The 25,422-nt window shown below is 38.8% G+C and overlaps 1 protein-coding gene across 11 annotated transcripts in view; it reads right to left on the reverse strand.

The window, feature by feature from the left end:
- The window catches only part of inpp4b (inositol polyphosphate-4-phosphatase type II B), a 969,352-nt gene that overhangs the window by 390,402 nt on the left and 553,528 nt on the right, over nt 1–25,422 (reverse strand). For 9 of the 11 annotated variants that reach the window (XR_006309059.2, XM_043674147.2, XM_087980071.1 and 6 more), the window contains one exon: nt 7,997–8,113. The exons of 1 other annotated variant lie outside the window; for it this stretch is intronic. Coding sequence is in view for 9 of the 10 variants with exons in the window: in XM_043674147.2 (XP_043530082.1) it covers nt 7,997–8,113 (117 nt within the window). In the remaining variant the exon portion in view is untranslated. Of the gene's footprint in view, nt 1–7,996; nt 8,157–25,422 lie in introns of all 11 variants that reach the window. One more of the 11 variants, XM_087980073.1, reaches the window with a different exon arrangement.

Consider the following 25,422-nt stretch of genomic DNA (forward strand, 5'->3'; position numbering starts at 1 on the left):
GAATTCTTGAGTCAATAACATTTTGAGGCATATGATTGTAAAGCATTTTTGTGAATACTTCCCTATCAGAAGCAATAAAGTTTTCCATTAATCGACAGAGTCACCTTTCTGCTTGGAGACTGAAATAATTATTGCATCCTTGTGAGCAGTCATCTTTCAATTGGTCTGTTTTCTTGTACATTGAGATCTCATCTTTTTCTGGAGGTTTACTGGACTTCATTAAATTGACTCCTTAACTATTCCCTGGCCTATGCAATAACTTGCATGGTCACTCAGCTGAGAACTTCACCCATACTGACAGCAGGCTATTCAAAATTACAGCCAAATAAATTATTTAATTTTAGTTTTGCCCATGGGCAAGTGCAGCATCCTTGCTAAGAGTAGCTCTGGGACTTGACTAACATTTTTAATGCAGAAGAGAATTTTGTACAGTATTAGATTTTATTAATTTTTTATGCCACCAATAATATTTAATTTTCTGCAATTTAGTATGAATCAGAGTTAACTTTAGATGATATACTTTTTTTGCAGCAGAATTGGAATATGTGAACAGCCAGTTTTATCAATGGTGCCTCTTACATTAATATGCAGTATTGTGCATTTGCATTTAGTATCATGTGAAGCTGCTACACTTAGCAATTGGCCAGTAGTGATAGAACTGCACAGAGCCTACTTGATATTTAGGTCATTCTGTTGTTTTATATCTTAGTGTCTAATTGACTTTGAAGCAGTCCTGTGCCAACATACTTGGATTGTAGAAATACCTTAGAACATACAGCGTGGGAATTGGTCCAGCATTCTCCTCCATGCATGTGGCATTAATAATAACCAACAATAATGCCACCGTTTCAGTGGCACTCTTACAGATCTTAGAATGCATTGATGCATTTTATCATATTACCTACTTCACAATATTGCCAATGCAAATTCTACACCTGCAGTACACCTCCCTCCTCTGCTTGATTGCATCAGAACAAAATACAGCCAACCAGATCTTTCACGAAATGCAACCCAAAAGTTAGTCTTTTCCTCCTCATTGTGAAAATGTTAACTCTAATAATGAGATAGTTCAAATGCTTGTCATGCTACATTTTACCTGTTATAAGTGTTCTGGTATTTTATAAAATCATTGTTAGTTCATATTTTAGGTATGCTTAACAAGCTCTTTTCTAAAAGCCTGGTAATGGTCAAAGTTAAAAATCACACAACTTCAGGCTATAGTCCAACAGGTTTAATTGGAAGCACACTAGCTTTCGGAGTGTCGCTTCTTCATCAGGTGATAGTGGAGGGCTCAATCCTAACAGAATTTATAGCAAAAATTTATAGTGTGATGTAACTGAAATTATACATTGATAAATTGATTGTCTGTTGAGTCTTTCATCTGTTTGAATACCATGATAGTTTCACTTCTTTCATGTGTAAATCACAAAATCTTTTTTTAAAAGTTGCATTCTCAGATTAGCTAGACAATATATTGCCTAGCTATCATCCATTGTTAACAGCTAACCTGAGAATGCAACTTTTAAAAAAAAAAGTTTTGTGATTTACACATGAAAGAAGTGAAACTATCATGGTATTCAAACAGATGAAAGACTCAACAGATAATCAATTTATCAATGTATAATTTCAGTTACATCACACTGTAAATGTTTGCTATAAATTCTGTGTGTTAGGATTGAGCCCTCCACTATCAGCTGATGAAGGAGCGATGCTCCGAAAGCTAGTGTGCTTCCAATTAAACCTGTTGGACTATAACCTGGTGTTGTGTGATTTTTAACTCTGTATACGCCGGTCCAACACTGGCATCTCCAAATCATAGTAATGGTCAGACCAACTTTTGCAGCCTCTCCTTATGGGATAAGCAGAACGATTATCAAATTGAGCTGCTCCTACTCTGTTTGAGGATCAACATTAATCACAAAGACTGACTCAGTAGCAACATTACTGTCTTAGCTGGCCCAATCCTAAAGGACAAAGCTGCCAGACTGAGTCTGCCATAGGTGGTGAAGGAAACAATAAGGAGGAAAAGAATACTTAACCTCCTCCATACCAGATGCATCCATCCATAACAATATCAGTAGAATTGATCATCACATAGCTATTGAGGAGATGGAATCCTGTCCTCACAATGAACATACTCTCCACCACACTGTGTGGCACTATCATCCATACTAAATGGGGCATATTTCAAACAGATCCAGCAGTTTAAAGCCGACATCCGTAAGGACCAGAGCACCATCAGCAGCTCAAACAGATTCAATGATAATCTGTAACCTCATGGTCCAGCATATCCCTTATTCCATCATTACCATCGAGCCATGGGACCCATCCTAATTCAGTGAAGTGTCGAGGAGAGCAAGCCAGGAGTATACCTAGCACACCTAAGATAAGATGCCAACTTGATGACACTACAGCACAGGATCACTTGCATGTCAAACAACAGAAATGGAATGCTAACACATGGCTAAGTGATCCCACAACCAACAGATCAGCTCTAAGCTCAGTAAGTTCTGCCACATTCAGTTATGAATGCTGGTGTATAATTAAATAGCTCAGTGAAAGAACAGACTCCACAAATACACCCATCATCAATTATTAGGAAATCCAACATATCTGCATAAGATATAAATCCGCAGTATTTGCATCTGTCTTCAGTCAGAAGTGTCAAGTAGATGGTCCATCACAGACTTTTCCTAAGGCCCCAGCATCATAGGTGCCGTCTTCAGCTAATTTGATTCACTCCAAACGATTTTAAGAAAATACTGAACACAATGAACTCTGGAAAGGTTACGGAGCCTGACAACATTCTGACAACAGTATTGTAGACTTCTGCTCCAGAACTAGCTGCACCCAAGTCAAGCCTTCCAGCACAGTTGCAACATTGGCATCTACCTGATACAGATGAAAATTGCCTTGTTATGTCCTATCCACACAAAGCAGGTCAAATCCAACCCAGCACTATAACATCTCATCAGTCGGCGCTCTGATTATAAGTTGCGGAAGAAGTAAATATCGAATAGATGACAACAGGAACTATGAAGAGTTGAAAATAAGTTGATTGTACTGAAAGAAACCAATAAAGAACAGACCTGGAGGTGTTCACGTGGTTCAGTTTGGCTTCAAGGTCACACAGCTCCTGATCTCATTACACCCTTGGTCCAAGCATTGATGAAACAGATGAAATTCAGTAGTGAGGGTAAGAACGAGCATCCTTGACAACAAGGCTACAATGGCTGAGTATGGTAAAACACTAGTCAACAGAGATCTGAAAAAACCTTTTTCTTGCACAAAGAAAGATGGTTGTAGTTGTTGGAAGTCTGTCATCTTCATGTCAGGACATCATTGCAAGAGTTTCTCAGGGTAGTGTACTGGCCCTAACCATCTTTGATTTTTTTTCCAAAGATCTTCTCTGCATCATAACATCAGAAATGGGGATGCTTCTTGGTGATTTCAGAATGTTCAGTACCATTTGAAACTCCCCAGAAAATGAAGTAGTCCATTTCAATTTGCAAGCCCTGGACAATATCCAGGCTTAGGCTGGTAAGTAACAAATAGCGTTTGCACTACACAGTTCAAGGAAATGATTATCTCCAACAAAAAGAATCGAACCACTGTATCTTGACATTCAATGGCATTACCAAAATGAATCCCCCGAATCCAGAGAAAAAAATAAATTGAAAACAGTAATATTTGGAAATGAATGCACTAGTCTTACTGGACCTCCATTTTGAAGCATCGTAATGTAAAGTTTATTTTTGAATTTAAGCGTTCGAATTTTGAACTAGTACCTTGTAAGCTTTCTGTGAGAATGAAGGGGTTTAGTAACTAATTTGAAAGTAGTCCTTTGCCACAATATTGTCTTTTAAAAAAATTGGTATCTCGTCTAAGGGGCAAGGTGCAAAAAAGGCAAAGCAAGGCAAGCAGGGATGCTGTGTGCACCCAGGCACATTCAGAATAAGGAGCAGTTGAGAACAAGAAAACAGCCTGCAGGTGCAGCCTGATCCAGTCCGTAAGGTAGATGTATACCCGAGTGCAAAGTGTTCTTACTGAAGCACGATAGTTGACGTTACTTGCAAAGTCAATATTGAAGTGCAGTGTAAGTAGATGTGGATGGTCCATGAGGGTTCTTAGATATGTCAAATGTCAATGTCCATGGATGTTGGGCGCATGTGACCACCTGGTATCCAACATGGAGATTGTTTTGGAGCAAGCTGCAAACTAGTCACAAGGTACCCACACTGACTTTCGTATCAAGAATCCTTGGCATTTCATACACTTGAGGGTCGTATAAGAACATGCATAATAATAAGGTGAAATATGCATTTTTTAATATCATTAACCAGCAATAATTCCCCATTAAATTGTCAACTTGCCACTTACGAGTTAGAATCTCACCTTGACACCCGGAACTTAGTTAAAAGGTGCAGCAAGTTGCACCCAACATCAAAATAGGCTTTGCTGGACTTCTCACATAATTCTGCCACATTTGACAGAGCCTGCTTTATTCTGGAATCTATAAAATTCTGTCCTTTATGTTTAAAAAAAATCTTTTGCCCATGGTGAAACAAAACAACAAATGCCATAGTTTTTTCTTGCTGAAAAAAAAATGTGCGGATTTCCCAGATTGCTATGCATGTCCTTCTTTAACTAGGTATCTACTTCAGTTTCAGAAGCACCTGGAGCTGACCCTGCTAAAAGTCACCTGATCTTCAATGGCATTATAATTATTTGCACGTGATGTTTTAAGGTATTATCAGAAAGTTTGCAATATACTGGAGCAAAAAGATTAGCTGTCCAGTTAACTAAATTTTCCAATAGGCCTTTAGGTATTATGTCATCTGTTGCCCGTGAGGTTTTGAAGCAAAATTCAAGAACAGGTTCAATTTTTGGAGCACAGGCAAATTAAATTTACAGGGGTAATTTTTGGAAATTTAATTATATAGATTTTTCAAGTAGGAAATTTACAGAAGCGGTTTAGACAAAGATATTTATTTTAATCAATAGAAGAGCAGGAGGAAAAACCACAATTATTTTGTTCTCTGCATGTCAGAAAGCCATCCAGAGGTACTTTACAAATCAGAGGATGAAACAACACTGTTTGGGAAAGAAAAGAATAGAAAGAAATAGAGTCAGAGTAACTGAGAGAGCTATTATCTGGTTTGGCCTACATGTGACACCAGAAGTACAGCAACTTGGTTGACTTTTAACTGCCCATTGGACAATTAGAATTAGCAATGGATATTAGCTTAGGCAGCAACAATCACATTCCATGAATAAATTTTAAAATGTTGAGTCTGGCTGATTATGTCGAAGTTCTCCAAAAGCCCTACTCTAATAAGTTGATGAACAATATTAGTCAGAAGGAAGATACCTTGCAGTTTCCTGCTTACTGTCTTCCCTCCTTTTGAATAGAAGAGTTACATTGACTATTTCCCAGTCTTTTGGAAAGTTCCCTAAATCACATGAACGTGAAATCAAGATTTTGTCAGTTAAAAGTGGACAATTCCAGAGAAGGTAATTACAAGAATTGGACACAATTACGACCAAACTAAAACTGCTTTTAAGTGAGTGAATCAATTAATTGGACAGTGGATAGTGGCCATCTGTGATGTTTATGGGAAAGTTTTTGACTCAACAAAGATTCTGTGGGAGAGATAGGGAGGGTTTGCAAGGCACAGCAGAGTTGTCAAATGGATTCATGACATGAGCTGGACTTTCAGAAAACCTTTAATAAAATATCTCACAACAGGGTACACTGTTAGAATCTTGTGGAAGAATGACAATTATCTGCAGTAGATTAAACATTGACTGATGGGTCATAGGCAGAAAGTGGCTGTGAATAGATGTTGTCCTGTTTGGAAACCAGTTACTAGTGATGTTCAACAAGTGCAATATTAAGAACTTTGTTTTGTATCACCTTCAGGAATTACCTAGATGTAAGTTTTGATATTTATTTGAAATAAATCTACTAATGAGTGTTCGGACATAGAAAATGCAAAACTACTAAAAGCAGATCTTGATGAGTTTAGAAAATGGGCCTTTACTTATACTTAGAAAAGTGTTTCACTACACAATTGTGATGCTAAAACATAAAATATCAGCATGCTCGCCATATCTACAGCCAACAAGATAGCAGATTATATCTATGGAATGTGGTTGTTGCTAGCTCTGGTTAAGGCCAGCATTTGTTGACCATCCTTAATTGTGCTTGAACAGAATTGCTTACTGACCATTTTAGAGGGCCGTTAAAATTCAACCACATTGTTGTGGCTTCGTCATCACATATGTAGATCAGACCAAGTAAGCAAAGGACTTAAAAGACTTGGTGAACTGGAAGGGTTTTTATAACAATTGATGATAGTTTCATGGCACCATGACTGAATTAATTGAATTTCAATTCCACCTGCTGCTGTGTTAAATTTTTGAAACTTCTCTTCATAATTGAATCTTGGGATATTTGTGAAATTTATGAATTTACAGTCCATGTTTTTCACCCTCAATTTATTCTTTCTAAATTGTGGCATCGAGATCTGTAAGCAGTACTCCAGATATCATCTAACTAGGATTTCCTGTAGCTGCACCAAACATTATCCTTTTTATAACTAGCAGGCTAGATCAAAAAGGTTCATTTTTCATTAAGCTTTTTGATTTCCTTGGTGCTGGATTATTTTAGTGATGTGCATATTGACATCCGAACTTTTCACCATTTGAAACATAATTGGATCTATCGTTCTGAGTTCAATGTGATGAGCTCATTACTTACCATGGCACCAATCTGTGTGTGATTGCAAACCTCAATATTCAACTCTCCATTGTGTTATTAGAATTAGAATTAGAATTTGAATCCCTACAGTGTGGAAACAGGCCCTTCGGCCCAACAAGTCCACGCTGATCCTTCAAAGAGTAACCCACTCAGAGCCATTCCCCTACTTTATATTTACCCCTGACTTAAAATCTAAACTATAGGCAATTTAGCATAGCTAATTCACCTAAGCTGCAGATCTTTGTCTTGTGGGAGGAAATCGGAGTGACTGGTATGTCACTTATCACTTCTGTCCAGTTGGAATGCATACCAGTCATTCCTATTCATTTGCTTTCCTGACTCACCATGTCGATATTTTGTCATCATTTTCCATGAGATTTAGGTTTAGCTAATAGACTCCTATGGAGCTGCTAAATGTCCATATAAACCATCTTCAAATGTATTCCCCTGTCAACTAAACTTAATTAGTTCTCCAAAAAAGCACTGGGGTTTGTTCGACATGACCTACCCTTTGCAAATCCATGTTGGTTCTCTCTTTAATTATCACAAATTTCTCCAAATGCTGAGTTGGTCTGTTCCTAATTATAAATTGCAATAACATGCGCAGAACAGATGCTAGACTAACAAGTCTATAATTCTCTGATTTCACTTTTCTTAAATAAAGTTATACCCATAAATTTACAAACTAAATCTTTCCCTTCAATATAATGAAAATCAGAGGAAAGTTTTTTTTTCCAGTATTCTTGGAATTGAAATGTCACAAATACATTACAAGATTTTCCACCAAGAAATTAGTAAAATGACAGCACAAGCAACAATGTCAAAGGCTGGATAGAAAATAATGCAGTCTTTTTAAAGTGAAATTAAGTAATTCCCATTTAAGATGAAGAAGGAAGTACAGACAAATCAGCAGTGAAATTTGGTAATTTTCAGACTGACGCAATGTCGTTTGGAGTACGTCAGTGCTTTCCATATGTTTGAGAGATTTAATTACTACTGCTCGACAAGGCAGCTGCACAACATTAAATACAAAGCGACAGAACTGTTTCTCATGTGATGTGCTGTGCCAGACATTTTATATTCTGTTTAACTCAAAGTAGTGAGACAAACTGTCAGCTAAGTAAATGTATATTAATTAGTCTGCTTGCACACCTTAGAAAAAGGTGAAATTCTCTGGTTTTATATTTTTGTGTATCGAGAAGATGTGATTCATTGAAGGAATTAAATACTCACGGTTTCTTGGGATTTCTCCTTGACATCGTAGACTGTTAACTTCACCCGTGTTTCCTCATAAATGGGATAGCCCGGTGGGAAAGTAGCACCAGTCAAAAACACTGGATCTCTTGTTCCCTGCATGCCACAAGCAAACAGGCTTGTCTCAGTAAGCTAACAGCTGTGCACCAGGCAGCATAAAAAGAAATGACAGATGATTGTACCGAAAGTAAAAACAAAAGCTTTAAAATCAGTAACTCAGTAAAAAGCAGCTAAATCAGTGAAACCCTGAGTATTAACAGTATTACCTTTATCCATTAAAGAATCACTATTATTTTATCATGTGTCTCGCAGTTTATCATGTGTCTAGCAGTCCCCCTCAATGACTTTGTCCATAATTGTCATTTTTTGTTAATGTTCATTTAATGAACTTTTACTCTAGTGATGGAGAGGGATAAGTGTGCACTACAGGGCAAGAGTTATAGCTGGGGGCAGGGAAATTATGATGCGGTGAGGCATGACTTAGGATGTGTGGCTTGGAAAAGTAAGCTTCAAGGCAAGGGCGTAATTGATATGTGGAGCTTGTTCAAGGAGCAACTATTGAGTGTCCTTGATAAGTATGTACCTGTCAGGCAGGGAGGAAAAGGTCGTGTGAGGGAGCTGTGGTTTAATAAGGAATTGGAATCCCTTGTTAAATGGAAGAGGGCGGCCTATGTAAAGATGAGGCGTGAAGGATCAATTGGGGCGTTTGAGAGTTATAAGGTAGCCAGGAAGGACCTGAAGAGAGAGCTAAGAGCAGCAAGGAGGGGACATGAAAGGTCCTTAGTTGGTAGGATTAGGGAAAACCCTAAGGCTTTCTATAGGTATGTCAGGAATAAAAGAATGACTAGGGTAGGAATAGGTCCAGTCAAGGATAGTAGTGGGAAGTTGCGTGTGGAGGCTGAAGAGATTGGGGAGACACTGAATGAATACTTTTCGTCAGTATTCAATCAGGAACAGGACATTGTTGTAAATGTGAATACTGAGTCACAATTAAGTAAAATGGATGGCTTTGAGGTATGTAGAGAAGAGGTGTTGGAAATTCTGGAAAGGGTGAAAATAGATAAGTCCCCTGGGCCTGATGGCATTTATCCTAGGATTCTCTGGGAAGCAAGGGAGGAGATTGTAGAGCCATTGGCCTTGATTTTTATGTCCTCGTTGTCTACAGGAGTAGTGCCAGAAGATTGGAAGCTAGCAAATGTGGTTTCCTTGTTCAAGAAGGGGAGTAGGGATAACCCTAGTAACTATAGGCCGGTGAGTCTCACTTCTGTTGTGGGCAAAATCTTAGAGAGAATTGTAAGGGATAGGATTTATGAACATCTGGATAGGAATAATGTGATCAAGGATAGTCAGCATGGTTTTGTGAAGGGCAGGTCGTGCCTCACAAACCTTATTGAATTCTTTGAGAAGGTGACTAAGGAGGTGGACGAGGGGAAAGCGGTAGATGTGGTGTATATGGATTTTAGTAAGGCGTTTGATAAGGTTCCCCATGGTAGACTACTGCAAAAAATACGGAGGTATGGCATTGAGGGTGAGTTGGAGATTTGGATTAGGGGTTGGCTGGCTGGAAGAAGACAGAGGGTAGTAGTTGATGGCAAAGGTTCATCTTGGAGTGCCGTCACTAGCGGTGTTCCGCAAGGATCTGTTTTGGGACCATTGCTGTTTGTCATTTTTATAAATGACCTAGAGGAGGGGTTAGAAGGTTGGGTGAGCAAGTTTGTGGATGATACGAAAGTCGGAGGAGTTGTAGACAGCGAGGAAGGATGTGGCAGGTTACAGCGGGATATAGATAAGCTGCAGAACTGGGCAGAAAGGTGGCAAATGGAGTTCAATATAGCTAAGTGTGAGGTGATTCACTTTGGTAAGAGTAACAAAAAGATTGGGTACTGGGCTAGTGGTCGGATACTTGGTAGTGTGGATGAGCAGAGGGATCTTGGTGTCCATGTACACAGATCTTTGAAAGTTGCCACCCAGGTAAATAGTGCGGTGAAGGCGGCATATGGCCTACTGGCTTTTATTGGTAGAGGAATTGAGTTCCGGAGTACTGAGGTCATGTTGCAGTTGTATAAGACTCTGGTGCGGCCGCATCTGGAGTATTGTGTGCAGTTTTGGTCGCCATACTATAGGAAGGATGTGGAGGCACTGGAACGGGTGCAGAGGAGGTTTACCAGGATGTTGCCTGGTATGGTAGAAAGATCGTATGAGGAAAGGCTGAGGCACTTGGGGTTGTTTTCATTGGAGAAAATAAGGTTTAGGGGTGACTTGATAGAGGTGTACAAGATGATTAGGGGTTTAGATAGGGTCGACAGTGAGAATCTTTTTCCACGTATGGAGTCAGCTATTACAAGGGGGCATAGCTTTAAATTAAGGGGGGGTAGGTATAGGACAGATGTTAGGGGTAGGTTCTTTACTCAGCGAGTCGTGAGTTCATGGAATGCCCTGCCAGTAGCAGTGGTGGACTCTCCCTCATTATAGGCATTTAAGCGGGCATTGGATAGGCATATGGAGGATAGTGGGCTAGTGTAGGTTAGGTGGGCTTGGATCGGCGCAACATCGAGGGCCGAAGGGCCTGTACTGCGCTGTATTCTTCTATGTTCTACGTTCTATGTTCTATTAATGCACTTTATGCTAATACTATGTATGGAAGGATTGCACTTCCTTCTCGATTGTAATTGTGTTTTAGTCACTTTGGAATCAATACCAGCACACAGATGGGATGCAGCAGCATTATTAAAACCCCACTATACTCATGTGGAAAAATTTTAGATTTTAATTGCACCCGCTGTGCCCCCTTGTCGGTTATTGATGCAATTGTCATTCTAATTTTAAGGCCTCTTGGAAAAAGATCTAACTCTATCTCTATTCTATTCTAAAAGAGTTTTTCTTAAAAGAATAGAAAATGGAACATGGAAATTTATAGGAAAAATTTAAAAGACATGCGACTGTCAGGAGAATATTTTAATAAATATTTTGAGCTTCAGCTTCATCCTATCCAATATTATAAAACAAATGATTTAGTGACTGTTCATCTTTACATTGAAACTCTTTAGGAATAACAGGTGAATTTAAGCTATTAAGCTGGGTCAGATACAATTTGCACAATTGTACCAATGGGTTGATATTTTATTGCTGATATACAAGTCCCAGCACTGGGTTGCTGACAAGGGCCCCCTTCTTGGACCCATGATACATCCACTCAGGAAGTGCTGGGAGTCCACCTACCTACATGGTTGCTCCGATGCACTGGCAGGCTCTTCCGACATGGGAAAAACACCAATGAGAGACAGAGGTGACCCTTTCATGGGGCATTCAGTGACCCACCTGATCACTTGATGTCTGGCCACACAGCTTATGTTCTCACACTACGAATATTCAATAGCAGAAGGAAGAGGCTGCATTCCCTACCCAACATCTTTCTCGAAAAAAATTCCAGTCCTCCTCTCTCCTAACACACCTCTAATGAGCTGGAAATATTAATCTACTGTGTTTGCATTCATAATTTTTATTTTTGTTTATGCATGGCATATGGGAGTCACTGGCAGGGCCAGCACTTATTGCCCATCTGTAATTGCCCTTTAATCTAAATGACTTGCTCGGGGCATTTCTTAGGGCAGTTAAGAATCAATCACATTGCTGTGGTTCTGAAGTCATACATAGATCACTCCAACAAAGGACTATAGGTCTTCTTCCTTTAGGAGGGACATGGTAGCAGTGGAGAGTGCACAGAGAAGATTTATCATGATGTTGCGTAGACTGGACAGTTTCAGTAATCAAGAGAGAGTTTGGATGGATTGAGGTTATTTTATTTAGAGCAGAAGGGATTAAGAGGGAACATGATTGAGATATAAAGAACTATGAGGAGCACAAATACACAGGAAGAAACTTTTTCTTTGATGGAGGGATCAATGACCGGGGGGAATAGATTTAAGGGAAAGGGTAGAAAGTTTAGGGGAGAAGATATGAAGGAAAAATGTTTTCACCAAGAGGTTGGTGAGTGTCTAGAACTCATTTCCTGTAGGGGTGGTTGAGGGAGAAACCTTCGTAACATTTTAGAAGTATTGGGATATGCATTTGGGGTGCCGAGACATACAAGACTGTGGACAACTGCTGGAAAATGGGTTTAGAATACATAGGTGGTTTTATGTGAACAGCACGGCCACAATGGATCAAAGGCCTTTTTTGTGTGCTGCAGATCTCAATGACATTAGTGGACTATGTGGACTTTTAAAACAATGATTATATGATTGCCATTAATTCCAGATTTTTACTGAATTCAAATTGCACAATCTGCTATCTTCCTGGAACATTAACTTGGTGTTCTGGATTACGAGTCCAGTGACATTAACAATACACCACTACCTCCCAATTTGCAAGCTATCAAATGTTCTGCACATTAGCTACACAAAATCCCAACCAACCATGTATTTTAATGTAACTATAGAAGTTCAGATTCTAGTTGGAGTCACTTCAATGTTTTTAAACTTGTGGTTTGTGTCTGCGAATGTTGACAAATTCCTTTCCCGAAGCCAAAGGCACTGTAGCCATCTAAATGTGTAATTGGGAGAGCACCTAACTCAAATCTAGTTATTCACTACCCTAAAAAGCTGAACTATCAGGGAAAACCAACAGCTAATTGTTAACTGGAATTTAGTCTGCAACCACTATTTCATCCATTAATATTAAAATAACTATGTATTTAATACAAGCAGAACTAGTTACTTCACTCCACTCTTGAACATTCTCCTCTTGTCCTTCTCTAAACATTGCTGGCTCTTCCTTGGACCACTGGCCCATTGGTATCTTGCCCATGTGGTTACTCTTTATATGCTTATATTATCAGAATTGGCAGGCTACAGCAGGAATCACAGGCGAACCTGATCCTGCGCACAGTTGATGCTTTTACACACATCTTGTTTCCAACAGAGACCATTAGTTATTTGGGTCATTTCTAATCTGTGAGAGCACAATGCCACACCAACATCTATATTTTTAGTCAGTATGAAGATAGTTCAATGGGTTCAATGAAAGTAATGGCCCAGCTTGTTTTCAAATGCAGTCCAGAAGATTTGGGGGGAAAAGGCTGCTAATTCAGTGCTGTATTTTGACATACATGCACACAATTCTTGCTCTCGCATTAAGTGATCCAGATTCTGTACCCAAGATTGTCTATTTCTTAATAAAAATATTTATTTTTGTATAATCTACAAATGATAGCCACCTTGCAGCTCACACAATACACCACAGAAAATACTGTTTTTCATATTTTAGCAGCAGCAGTATGTTTCACTCCAAGCTGTCAGTCATTCTAACAGAATAATAATTCCACCAAAAGCAACACCGAGCAACATTTGTTGATGCACGAACAGAAGGCTATCAATATTTTCATCTGCCACAGTGTAGCCTTGCTGTAAAAAAGGAAAGTGGGCCTTACTGCCAGTGAGAGACTTGGAAAGCTTACAAGGGCCCTGGACAGCTTTACATAAAGAGATCAAGATACTGTAAAACATGTAATTTTCAATCCAAGTGTAGCCCTAGAAATCTGTCAATTTCTAACAGATCTCCCACGACAGCTTCTCCCATCATTAGGAGCTAATGCATTTATTAAAAAAAACTTTTACAGACCTGCACTATGACGACTCTTGCTTTCGATTTCTCTCCCACTGAGCTCTGTTGGTCTGCTTAACACCACATTAATACTAAAACCCAACACCATAAGTCATGTGGGCAGATCAAGTGCAAAGGCTGTGCAACAGCTCCATTACTATAACTTAATTTTAATATTCACTTATTTATGCACACAAAAGCTGCCTTTGTATGAACATAAATTCTGATTTTTTTAATGTTGTAGGGAGAGCAGTTCTGATTTATTAGACAATAGCCTGAATAGATGGCTGGTATTATTTAACAGATGTAGCAGCTGTTATGGGTTGACAGCTTACAGTTTTTATTGGTTCACATCCAAATTAGTCGTAAGACGAATTCTATCTTAATTTGATCAGTTTAAACCTGACATACCTGGCATGTACAAATGCAGCATTTACACTAACAAATGGAGACTGCATTTGGTGTTGGATTCAAACTCTAAATGGCAACATACAGAATTTTGTCTACTAGCAATTATACCTCGATAAAAAATTGTTTCTAACATCAGCAAGTTATAATTTTGCCATAGTTGGTGATCATAAAGAGGCTCCTCTCTCATTGCTTTTTCCTGAATTGGATGGAATTTCAAGACATTTATGGAGGCTGACTTCAATAGCTCAAACCTGACGCAGAAATCAGAATTCGGCATTAACCTTTACCCACTGACTTCAATGCAGGCAACATACTGAATTTGTACAAGTTGCAGCTTTAAATGACTTTAGCATCCAGCCAGCACTAAATAATCTGTTGCTTGACTATCCTCCTAAGCAGGTAGCAATATCATGAGAGGCGGACACCACTTGAAGGTGATCTGCATTACTTAAAGCTAGCCTGTGCCTCTGAAAGGCGAGGTATCTTGAGATCTGGGAAAGACAAAATAGTAGCCCAACTTGGGAGATAGCATGCTTCAAGATTTCTGAATTACTATGCTGAAGGTTTTGATGCAGGAGGTGAAAGGGAAGGGAGATATCCTATATATGGAAGAAGTCAGGAGGCCCTGTAGATCAATGCTCAAGAAGCAGTGAGAGCAGACAACTCATACCATTGGCTCCATGGCTAAAGTCCAAGGATATGGATATACTGTTACAAATAATTTCAGTGATCTCACACAAAGAGTCAAGGTCATTGAATGTATCTTCCAAATATATTTCCTACAAACTATGCCACTAGCTTCAGGCATTACTTAATCCACCACACCCTCACAATTCATCTATTAATAAACTCTATCAGCATTTTTGCCTGACAGAGTTCACACTTCGCACTTGCAAACTAAACACTGGTGCAAGCCTACATATCCTGACCACAATGGAGGAGATGCTGCTGGCCTTTATTCAGAGCAATGTAGTTTTCAATTTTTTTGAAATCATTCAAGTGGACGGGTTCATGTAATTGCTATGTACAACAGTGCATACACAGTAACTTAAAAAGATGGATTTGTGTGAGGTATACTGGATTGTTTTCAGGCTTCTGTGTCACTATAAAGAAATTGATTGAGATGTCCGTTTCTGGGGCTGTGACCACTACAGTACAAAACCATCAAATCATCATAGCTGATCCTCCTTCTCACTTCCTACCTCTCACTCATCCTACACACTCTTTACAAGTTGCAATCACTATAAGTATGCATTTTCTATCCTTTCCCTCCTCTTCCACATATTCAAAGCGTTACTCATATGCCCTTCTTCTTTCTGATAACTAAGATGTTAAACCTAGCCAGGCAATTAAAGAAAAAGAAAACCCTGTTGATGAAAATGTATATTCACTTGATTTCACACTTGCACCACTGGCTAAGATTTCACAGTGCACAGGATTAACAGGATAGGATAAAAGCAGGAAATTATGGGGTAAGGTCAATATTATATAGAAAAGCTTGGAATAAATTAAACAAGATGGCACACATCAAAATTATTTTTTTTTAAAGATTAGATTCCCTGCAGTGTGGAAACAGGCCCTTTCGGCCCAACAAGTCCACACCGACCCTCTGAAGAGTAACCCACCCAGACCCATTCCTCTACTAATGCACCTATCACAATGGGCAATCTAGCATGGCCAATTCACCTGACCTGCACATCTTTGGACTGTGAGAGGAAACCGGAGCACCCAAAGGAAACCCACGCAGACTCAGGGAGAATGTGCAAAATCCACACAGACAGTTGCCCGAGGCTGGAATCGAACCCGGGTCCCTGGCGCTGCGAGGCAGCAGTGCTAACCACCGTGTCGCCCATGCTAAATCTTAGCTTTATTCTGGAACTACAAATTTTGTGAATTAGCAGCTATATATTCCCAATACATTCTACAGTGGTCAGTACAATGATGCAAAGTAAGTTACTCTGATAAAACATTATTTGCACTTATCTTCAAATAACTATATGTTACTGAAAATCTTACATTTGTGCACCTCCAGTCTAAAAGGTCTCACTTCCTGTTGTCATATTCTCTGTCAACATTCTATCATTATAAATTCTACTTATAAATCTTACGTACATTTACAATTAGGCTTGATTCTGTAAACTTGCCTCTGTGTAAATTCTCAGTATGATATGTGAGCATGCAGATTCCCTCACAAACTATACAAAACATCACCTAAGCATTCTAGATATCTTATTCTTTTCACTTCAACTGAAATTTCTAACATCCAAAATAAAAGGTGTCACTACTCAGAATCCTTTGGTCATTTCCCCAAAGTAAAGACTTGGATACAAATTATTTTAAAAAGTATCTTAAGAAGTTATTTAACCAATCTCAGCGGTGATGGATGACCTAATGCTGTGTTACCATCCTGTAAGCAGACAAAATGTAATTAACATATGCAATGGGAAGTGGTTTGGCAAGTGGCTGGAAACATTTGGTCATTCAAGAAGATGTATAGCATTCTCATGTAGGCTGACATTTATGATTTCCACGTTTGTGGTGGAGAGCTTTTTAAACATATCAGCAGGAGGACAGTGACAGTAAACCGTTATTTCAGTTATGAAAGCCTGGAAATGAAGGGAAATGCTATCCTGTATGCATAGTGTTTGATTAGATGAAGAGGTTAAAAAACAAAATCAGTAACCTTCTCCTGAAACACCTCTTGGTTGGTCACTACAAATATTTTGGTTTCCTTTTAAGTATGCAGTGATCATTTCAAACACAGTTTTTTAGAAAATGAAGGAATCAATAGCCAAAGTGTCAAAGAAGAAGGAATTTTGCTACTTACTAACCCCAAGAAAAATAGTAAAAATACAACACAAAACACACAAAAAGAGGTAATAAGTTTAAAAGGGTGATTGTCTGATATAGAGAAGCAGAATACAGATTACATAGTTATAGAGTCCTTAAGGTCTTTTAGGTATTAGAATCTTAAACTGAAACTATAGTTTAATGGTTAACTTATATTCTCAGCAAGAGCAGAATCTATAGATCTTTACCCAAGTTGTGTTTTCATCTGGTGCTCCTATACAAGATGATGAGAGAAACTGGCATGGAGAAAGCATGTCGTAGCTTTTACTGTCACAAATTCAAAATTTCCTTCTCTCTGCTATGGTGCTCACAAGCAACTGTTTAAATATAGTTAAAAACCACACAACACCTGGTGTGTGAGATTTTTAACTTTGTACATCCCAGTCCAACACCGGCATCTCCAAATCATGTGCACTCTACAGTCCAGGTTCATTATCTTTTCAACATGCCTAATTAACAGACAATCCTTTCACTTCCCAATGTCTGTAATTATTATACATGTGTAAATTAAACAGGAGATGTGAATTTCTTCCTTTTTTTTTTCAATTGATTCTTAATGTCTTTAGGTAACATGATAATCTCAATATACATGGTTCAATTTATTCCACATGGATCTCATGAAACTGGTTCACTCTAGGGATTGTTTTTTAATTGTGGGATGAGGGCATCACTGCCAGGCCAGCATTTATTACTCATCCCATAGAGCAGTTAAGAGTCAACCACATGTGGGCCAGACCAAGTAATGACAACAGTTTCCTTCCATAAAGAGCATTAGTGAACCAGATGTGTTTTTCCAACAATCAACAATGGATTCATGGTCATCATTAGACTATTAATTCCAGATTTTTATTGAATTCAAATTCCACCTTCTGTCATGGTGGGATTTGAGCCTGGGACCCCAAAACATTATCAGGGTCTCTGGAATAACAGTCCAGCGATAATGCCACTAGACCATTGCCTCCCTCCCCCAGGTGACTAGAGTCACAGAGTTGTACAGCATAGAAACAGATCCAACTTGTCCATGTTGACAAGATATCCTAAATTAATCTGGTGCCATTTTCCAACATTTGGCCCATATCCTACTGAAGCCATTTTAGGTCCAGGTTCTTCTTTAAAAAAAAAGATTTTAGCCCATCAACGACCTCAGGAATAACAATCAGATGATGGCAGGTAATATTCAATGGATGAGATCTAACATTATCCTATCAATAGTGCAGGAGAAATTGAAGAGCGAGGTGTGGGGCCGGTTTGGGGGCGGGGGGGGGGGGGGGGCACGAGTGGAAATAGTCTGCAATCTGCTTATTTTCTTAGTGCAAAGGATCAATAATACATGGATCAATTCTGTGGTATAACATCCTATGCCCAATCAGCACTGGGGGTACAGACATGGTCATGTGAGGAAAAGGAGTTTCCCAGATGTGTACAAAAAAAATTGGCATTTTTCTCCTTGTATGTGGAAATTAAAATCTAAACAAATTTGCACTGGAAGCAGTTCAGAAAGAGTTTACTAGGTTCATTCCTGGGATGACAAGGATACCATACAATGTTAGATTGAGCAGGTTGTGCCTTTACTCATTGGGGCTCAGAAGAACGAGAGGTGATATCATCAAAACATATAAGAATCTGAAGGGGAATCAACAGAGTAGATGCTTGGAAAACATTTCCCATCATGGTGGAGTCTAGGGAGCACAGAATCACTAGTGAGGTCACCCATTTAAGATAGAGATGAGAATCTAGTATTGGGGAGCATGGAATCATTATGAGGGATCAGCCATTTAAGATAGAGATAAGGAAATTCTTCCCTCAAGGGTTCTGAAGCTTTGGACTTCTGTACACCAAAACTATGGAGATAAGTTGATTGTCTCAGCCTTGAACTGATTCAGGGAGATTCCTGAACTGTTGGAGGCCAAAACTCATGGATAACAGGCAGGACAATGGAATTGAGGTCAAGATCAGATCAACAATTATCATCCTGAAAGCTGGAAAAGGCTGGGGGATGGACTGCATCTCTGTACTACTATTTCTTATGGTCTTATTTTGGTGCCTGCCAAAGAATTGTCAACATTAAGGTATAGATTGAGCTGTGCTCTCAAAGAGGTGTTTGCCAGTCATACAGCTGTCGCACATCGGACTGAAAGGACTTTAGAGGGTTAAATACTAAGCAGTGCCATAAGCAGCACCCGCATGGATATCACATGGACATGCAGGTGAATCATCTTAAATCCCTGAACAGTAAGATCAAACATCTGCCTTTCCTCAAAGTCTCTATAATATTGTTTATCATATCAGTATAGTCTATGACTAGTTACTAATATGCAATAAAATACGTATTATTAACTACAAATGGCTCTTCTAATTCAACCAGTTTTCCTCTACCTCCCCCATACGAAACAAGCAGGCCCTGCAGTTTCCTACACTTAAAGATCATAGTGGCAGGATCTTGCATTGTGTACAGCAGCTCAGACAACATTATGAGCTGGCATGCCTATCCTGCTCCTTAGATGTTGCCTGATCTGCTGTGCTTTTACAGCACCACACTATCAACTCTGACCTCCAGCACCTCCTATTCAAAATGGTAGGCAGCAGCAGAGAGTTGATTTGACTGCTCATACAACTCATGGTGAGCAGCAGTGAGAGATTTTCAGATTCAGCTTTGAATTGCCTGTGCATGCAGCAGAATCTGCAGCAGGGAAGATTTTAAGGGAAGGTTTTAAGAATCTAACAGAATAATCCTACCTGGCAATCCTCAACAACGAAGAATACTTCATTGAATGGTAAAAGCATTTCAGACCTGGTAATAGACTACTGCTGCAGGGGAGATGTGTTTCCCTGTCAAACGAGAAGTAGTAACTCCAAAGCAGATACAGACAGTGCTATGCAGGCGAGGTCTCCTGAACTGCAGTTTAGCACTGTGTAAATATACTTTGGAGGCTCCAAAATTAAAGCTTAAAATTCCTGGTAGGAAAGGAAACTGTAAAATGGCACTGTTCTCCAGGCTGGAAAAGCGAGAAGTTAAGAAATGGTTTACAGCTAAGTTTGACCGTCACTGCCATTGAGCAGGTCTGATAGTAAGGAAAAGGTAGCAAAAGAAGGATTAATCCAAAGTCACAGATCTGGTATGTTTAGAATCAGTAATTAAATCAGTAACATTGGGCAAATTTAAAGTATAAGGAGGCATGGTGAAAAGGGAAAAAGGTTGGGAGACTTAAGAAAGCAGAAGATACTCGTAGGTTAGGGGTTCCTGCAATGTGAAAACGATCAGGAGCTGAGCAGTTGTTTGCAAGTAAAGCTAATTGGTTCTCAGCTAACTGAGCAGGTTGTAACTGGAAACAAGTTACAGGGGTACAGTGGAAGAAAGACACAGAAGGGTGTGCTGTTATTCTTCCCAACAGAGCTGCCTGTTGTTTACATTACGAAATTTAGTTGAAATTTGAAGAATACCAGTTAGCTTTCCTGCAGCAGTTGCTTGAGCTAGGACTTTTGAATTGATAAATCAGAGACATTTTTCAAGTTAATCAGTCACTATTGTAATGAAAACCTAGAGGAAGCTTCCAGAGAAAGACAATTGAACACGAAGGGCCTGACTGGCCATCTCAACTCAGAACTGGGAAGTAAAGACCACTGAACTAACTTTCTAATGTTTTTACTACCTTTGCCAAGAATCTATTTTACTTAGTTCTAGTTTTAGTTTGTGGTACTATATGCCAATTGTTTCTGTTTATCGAGTCATAGAGATGTACAGCACGGAAACAGACCCTTCGCTCCACTCGTCCATGCCGACCAGATATCCCAACCCAATCTAGTCCCACCTGCCAGCACCTGGCCCATATCCCTCCAAACCCTTCCTATTCATATACCCATCCAGATGTCTTTTAAATGTTGCAATTGTACTAGCCTTCACCACTTCCTCTGGCAGCTCATTCCATACACATACTACACTCAGTGAAAAAGTTGCCTCTTAGGTCTCTTTCATATCTTTCCCCTCTCACCCTAAACCTATGTCCTCTAGTTCTGGACTCCCCACTCCAGGGAAAAGACTTTATCTATTTATCCTATCTATGCCCCTCATGATTTTATAAACCTCTATAAGGTCACCCCTCAGCCTCCGACGCTCCGGGGAAAACAGCCCTAGCCTATTCAACCTCTCCCTATAGCTAAAATCCTCCAACCCTGGCAATATCCTTGTAAATCTTTTCTAAACCCTTTCAAGTTTCACAACATCTTTCCAATAGGAAGGAGATCAGAACTGCATGCAACATTCAGTTCCAGCATAATTACTCAAAATAAATAATAATTTTAGTTTAGTAATGGGAATCTGGATGGCACTGTCTAACAACTTTGGTCTGGAAATCAGGAAATTGGGGCACTCTTAATCAAATGTTAAAATCTGGCTTGACTTAAGAAATAGTTGGGCTTGGTTTACAACTACCTCACTGGGTCATAACAGCATCTTGGAGAAAACAATTTCTGAGATACAGAAAAGTTCTCAAATCATATACTAATCAGAAAATAAACAAGTTACCTCAATGCACAACTTGGAGTACAGCTGATGGTCACTACAACAAGGTGAAGAAGGTAATTCAGCTCACATCTTTATTAATTCCCTTTTGGTAATGACAAATAGTTTTATTCCGATTTTTGCATACAGACATCACATTTCAATTAAATCATGGTTGTGGCCAAGATAAGGAACCATTTGCAATATTTTCTACAGTGATGTAAATAAGAATTTTATTACTTTCTAATCCCAAGAACAGTACTATAATGTGACTTCAAACATACACAAATATAAATGCGAGGTTTGAAAATAGAAAGAATATCTGATTCAGACAGGATGATTAAAGATTATACTGTTTAAAAGTTCATACAGACTTGTAGGTATAGATTTTGAACTGAGATTATAGACGTTTAACTGGTAATTGGTATCATCATCAGCAGTGAATCTGCAGATATCTTGAGTTCTTTGCTTTTTTTTCTTCCAGGGTGCTATTTTTTGAGCAAAAGAGAAGATGACAAGGAGGGGGAAGATGGAAGAAGAGATAGACTTCCATTGCTTGCTGCTATAAATCTACATTTTTTCTCCTCTTCTGCTCAAAAGTAATTATCATATTAGGATTGGATACTCATAAGCAACCTATGATCAATAGATGTCATTTCTCAGACCACATGTAAACTGAAACAGAGGTGCCAATTTCTTGATGCCTAACTCAGTTGATTGGTTTCAGTGCCTTTAGATATAATAATAATTTCAGTTCAGATTTTTTTTTTCTCATTGGTTTCCTGAATTTGCCTAAATCTATAGTCAGGGTATTGCTCAGATATTTTAGGTCAGTGTTTTGTGCTCTTAATAATATTGTGGCCTCTCACCACATTCAGAAGCTTGGATCGGAATTGGTGCCAGGCACTGGAGGGTTGAAAAAAATGGAAAGATAGGATCTAAGCAGATGGTTAAAACATAAATCATGATTGAAGTGAGTTAAAAATAAGGTGGTTAATGAATTCTAATAAAGTGATTGTGTAAGAAGGAGTCATGTGGGGAAGTAGGAGAGGTTAATGCAAATCAAGGATGAAGGAACTGAAGCTTGAGTGACTATGAAAGAGGATGGGAAAAGAAATGCAAACTTAAGTGCAAATATTGTTCTTAGCTTCTTGGTGGTCTATTTCCTTGTACACCACATATGTCACTCACTCAAAAGAAAGAACGAACAGAAATACAGAACACAGAAGCAATGAAAATGTACAGAAGAAAATTAAGTTAAACTCTAAGTTATGTTCTGAGGGCATTCCAAAGTGCTTCATAGCTAGCAAATACTTTTGTAAGCATAGTTGTTATGTCAATAATCACAACATCCAATCTGTTCACACTAAGCTGAACCCAAGATATCCACAAAGGAATAAATGAGTAGCTGGTCTCTTTGTGGCTTTAATTGAGTTCTGAGTTTAACTTCTCATCTGCAAAAGGGAGCAACCAGCAATGCAACATAGACATAAATTTAAGCACAGATAATCTGCTTAAAACCTGAAGAGAATTTGAACCTACTGACAATCCGCTTGAATGGAGAGAGTGTTATAACACAGCCAAATGAATGGTTTAGTAAGAATGGAATAAATGAAAAAGGACGTTGAGAATTGTCAATAAAAGAAAACAAAGGTAGGCAAAAAATAAACTTTTTTCTGGCATTCTGAGTTGTACCTTTAACTTTGGGGTACAAAGTTGGTGTAAGCAGGTCAGTACACCTTATAATTGAAAGTCAGAGTAATTAACTAGTGATTCCAACTGAACGCTTGCACCTGCAAGCACCCCTACCCTCACAAGACACCAACATCTCTGGACACACTCCATGGGCACAAATATTTACAACCACATCTAGTAGGACTTCCAAGTCCTTGTTAGCAAGGTTGGATGCCAATGACCATCTTTCCAATATGTCTAGGGAAAATAAAACAAACTGCACAGGGCAGCTGTGATCTGCCATGACTCAACTGAGTACATGTCTGCACTTTAAAGGAGGTACAACATCAGGAATCCTGGAAGATTTTGACAGTGGCTAATACTTGCACCACAGAGATTGGGGAAAATGCGACCAGTGGGGCACCATAGACGTTTGGTACATGGTTAATGAGTTAAATTTTCTCACACTAATTTCCACTGATTAATAGCACACTTATGTGGTTTGCCACTTATGTGGTTCTCGTCACGCAGATTAGCTATGGGACTGTTTACAGCTAATTGGAAACTAAGCCTTTCTCAAGGTTCCATCAATGAGAGAAAGCAACATAATCAATTAAAGTCAACTAGGATATCCCACAATAGCCGAACTCAGTCATAAGTTCATAAGGTTTGCTACAGAAAATTGGCTTTGTTTCTTTGTTGCAATTTATCTTCATTAGAGCAAAACAAAAACTCATGGATTTCTTGTGATATAATTCAGAGTGAAAAGGTTACATGGAGTCAAGTGTACATAGCTGATGGGCAAGCAGAGAAGGAAAGTAGTTGAAGTGTGGTTAGATTTGATTTTAGAATAGCATTTAGGAAATAATATTTTAATAACTAGGCAGGCATAATATTGGTCATCTTAGGTTGAAACATTGTTTATCTTGGCTATCATTAACATCCATATGTTAAAGATTCTCTAAACATACTTTTCTGTCACTAGTGTGTTTTTCTACTGTTTTCTCCTTTCGTCTTTGACATTTTTTATTTATCTTGGCATAATTTTGTGTTTGCTTTGTTGTCCTTTATTCACTTGCCTATTTGTTGTTGCTAATTATTTAGAATCGGGTATTTGGGTGAAGGTTTTTAATGGCTTGTGTAACAGGTGGAAGGGAACAGATGTACAAGGACAGCTTTCCTGAATGTAAGAATTTTAAGATGCATGTGTACTTACAAAATATTACAAGAAAACTTTAGAAGTGCATGTGATAATCATCAGCCAGCACAGAACTGGTCAAGGTAAGTTATGTTTGAGACTTTGAATAGAATTTAGTAGATAATGGGATTAATGAAATATAAGCAGTTAACACTGCCAATAAATTTTGAAACAGCTTCTCACAGGATGCTTCTCTCCAAAAAATTCAGGTATACAGTTCAACAGAAAATGTGACAGCATTGAGAAAAGGTTGAGTGATCAATAGATAAATGGATGCTGTTCAGATTGGGCAAATCATATCGTGTGAGTCAGCACTTGCCCCACTTAACTCTAGACTTAATGATTTTGAAATCTGGTGATACAAACTCCATTCAAGGTCCTAAGAGAACAGACAAATCAACAGCTATAATTTAATTTAGAGATAATTTAGAATACTGTATACTTATGTCAGTTAGGGATGTAACAAATCTGCAGTGAACCTTCCCTTAGGATTTAGGATCCAGAGGCAGAAGACCCCCCCTACCAAGAACTGGCAGCCAATCAAGCACTGGCAATTCTTCTGTACACAGCGGCAGCATCAAGGTGATGTCCCCTACCAGTACTACATCCACCTAAGGCTTCAAATCATGGTGAGGCCCAGTGAGTGATGGCATGGAGCAGGTTGCAGATCTGATGAACAAAAGGGGTCCTATAACATAGGATTCTTTCACCTTGGCATCCTACTACAAATTTTCAATTTATGTTTGAGAAGGAAAATTCTCAACTAGTATAACAATTTGATTCCTCACCCCATTAACCACAAATAAAACCATTTGATGTTTGTTCTGAGAAACTATAAGTTCAGGCCCTGCACGGTCAAAATTTAGACTTATTAGTTGGTGACAAAGTAATTTATAGTAAGGCTTTGAGAAGAAATTTTCTGCATTGACAGGGAACTTGAATTCTGATCTATATAGTACATAACTTATCACAATAGCTTGCTAAACAAATCCAATCATGTCAATATAAAACAGACAAAAATTTAAATTCCAGCTCTGCAAAAAGAATTGTAAGCTGACTTATTTTAGTACTTGCAATTGGCGGAGTAGCAAAGTAGTTTTAAAAAATGACTTGTGATCTTGACCAGATTTGGTTGCCATTTCACATTTCATCTCCTGATCAACTGGCTCAGTC

Source organism: Chiloscyllium plagiosum, unplaced genomic scaffold (genome assembly GCF_037043375.1).
Source record: "Chiloscyllium plagiosum isolate Xiang-an unplaced genomic scaffold, Cpla_swu_hap1 HiC_scaffold_36, whole genome shotgun sequence".
NCBI lineage: Eukaryota > Metazoa > Chordata > Chondrichthyes > Orectolobiformes > Hemiscylliidae > Chiloscyllium > Chiloscyllium plagiosum.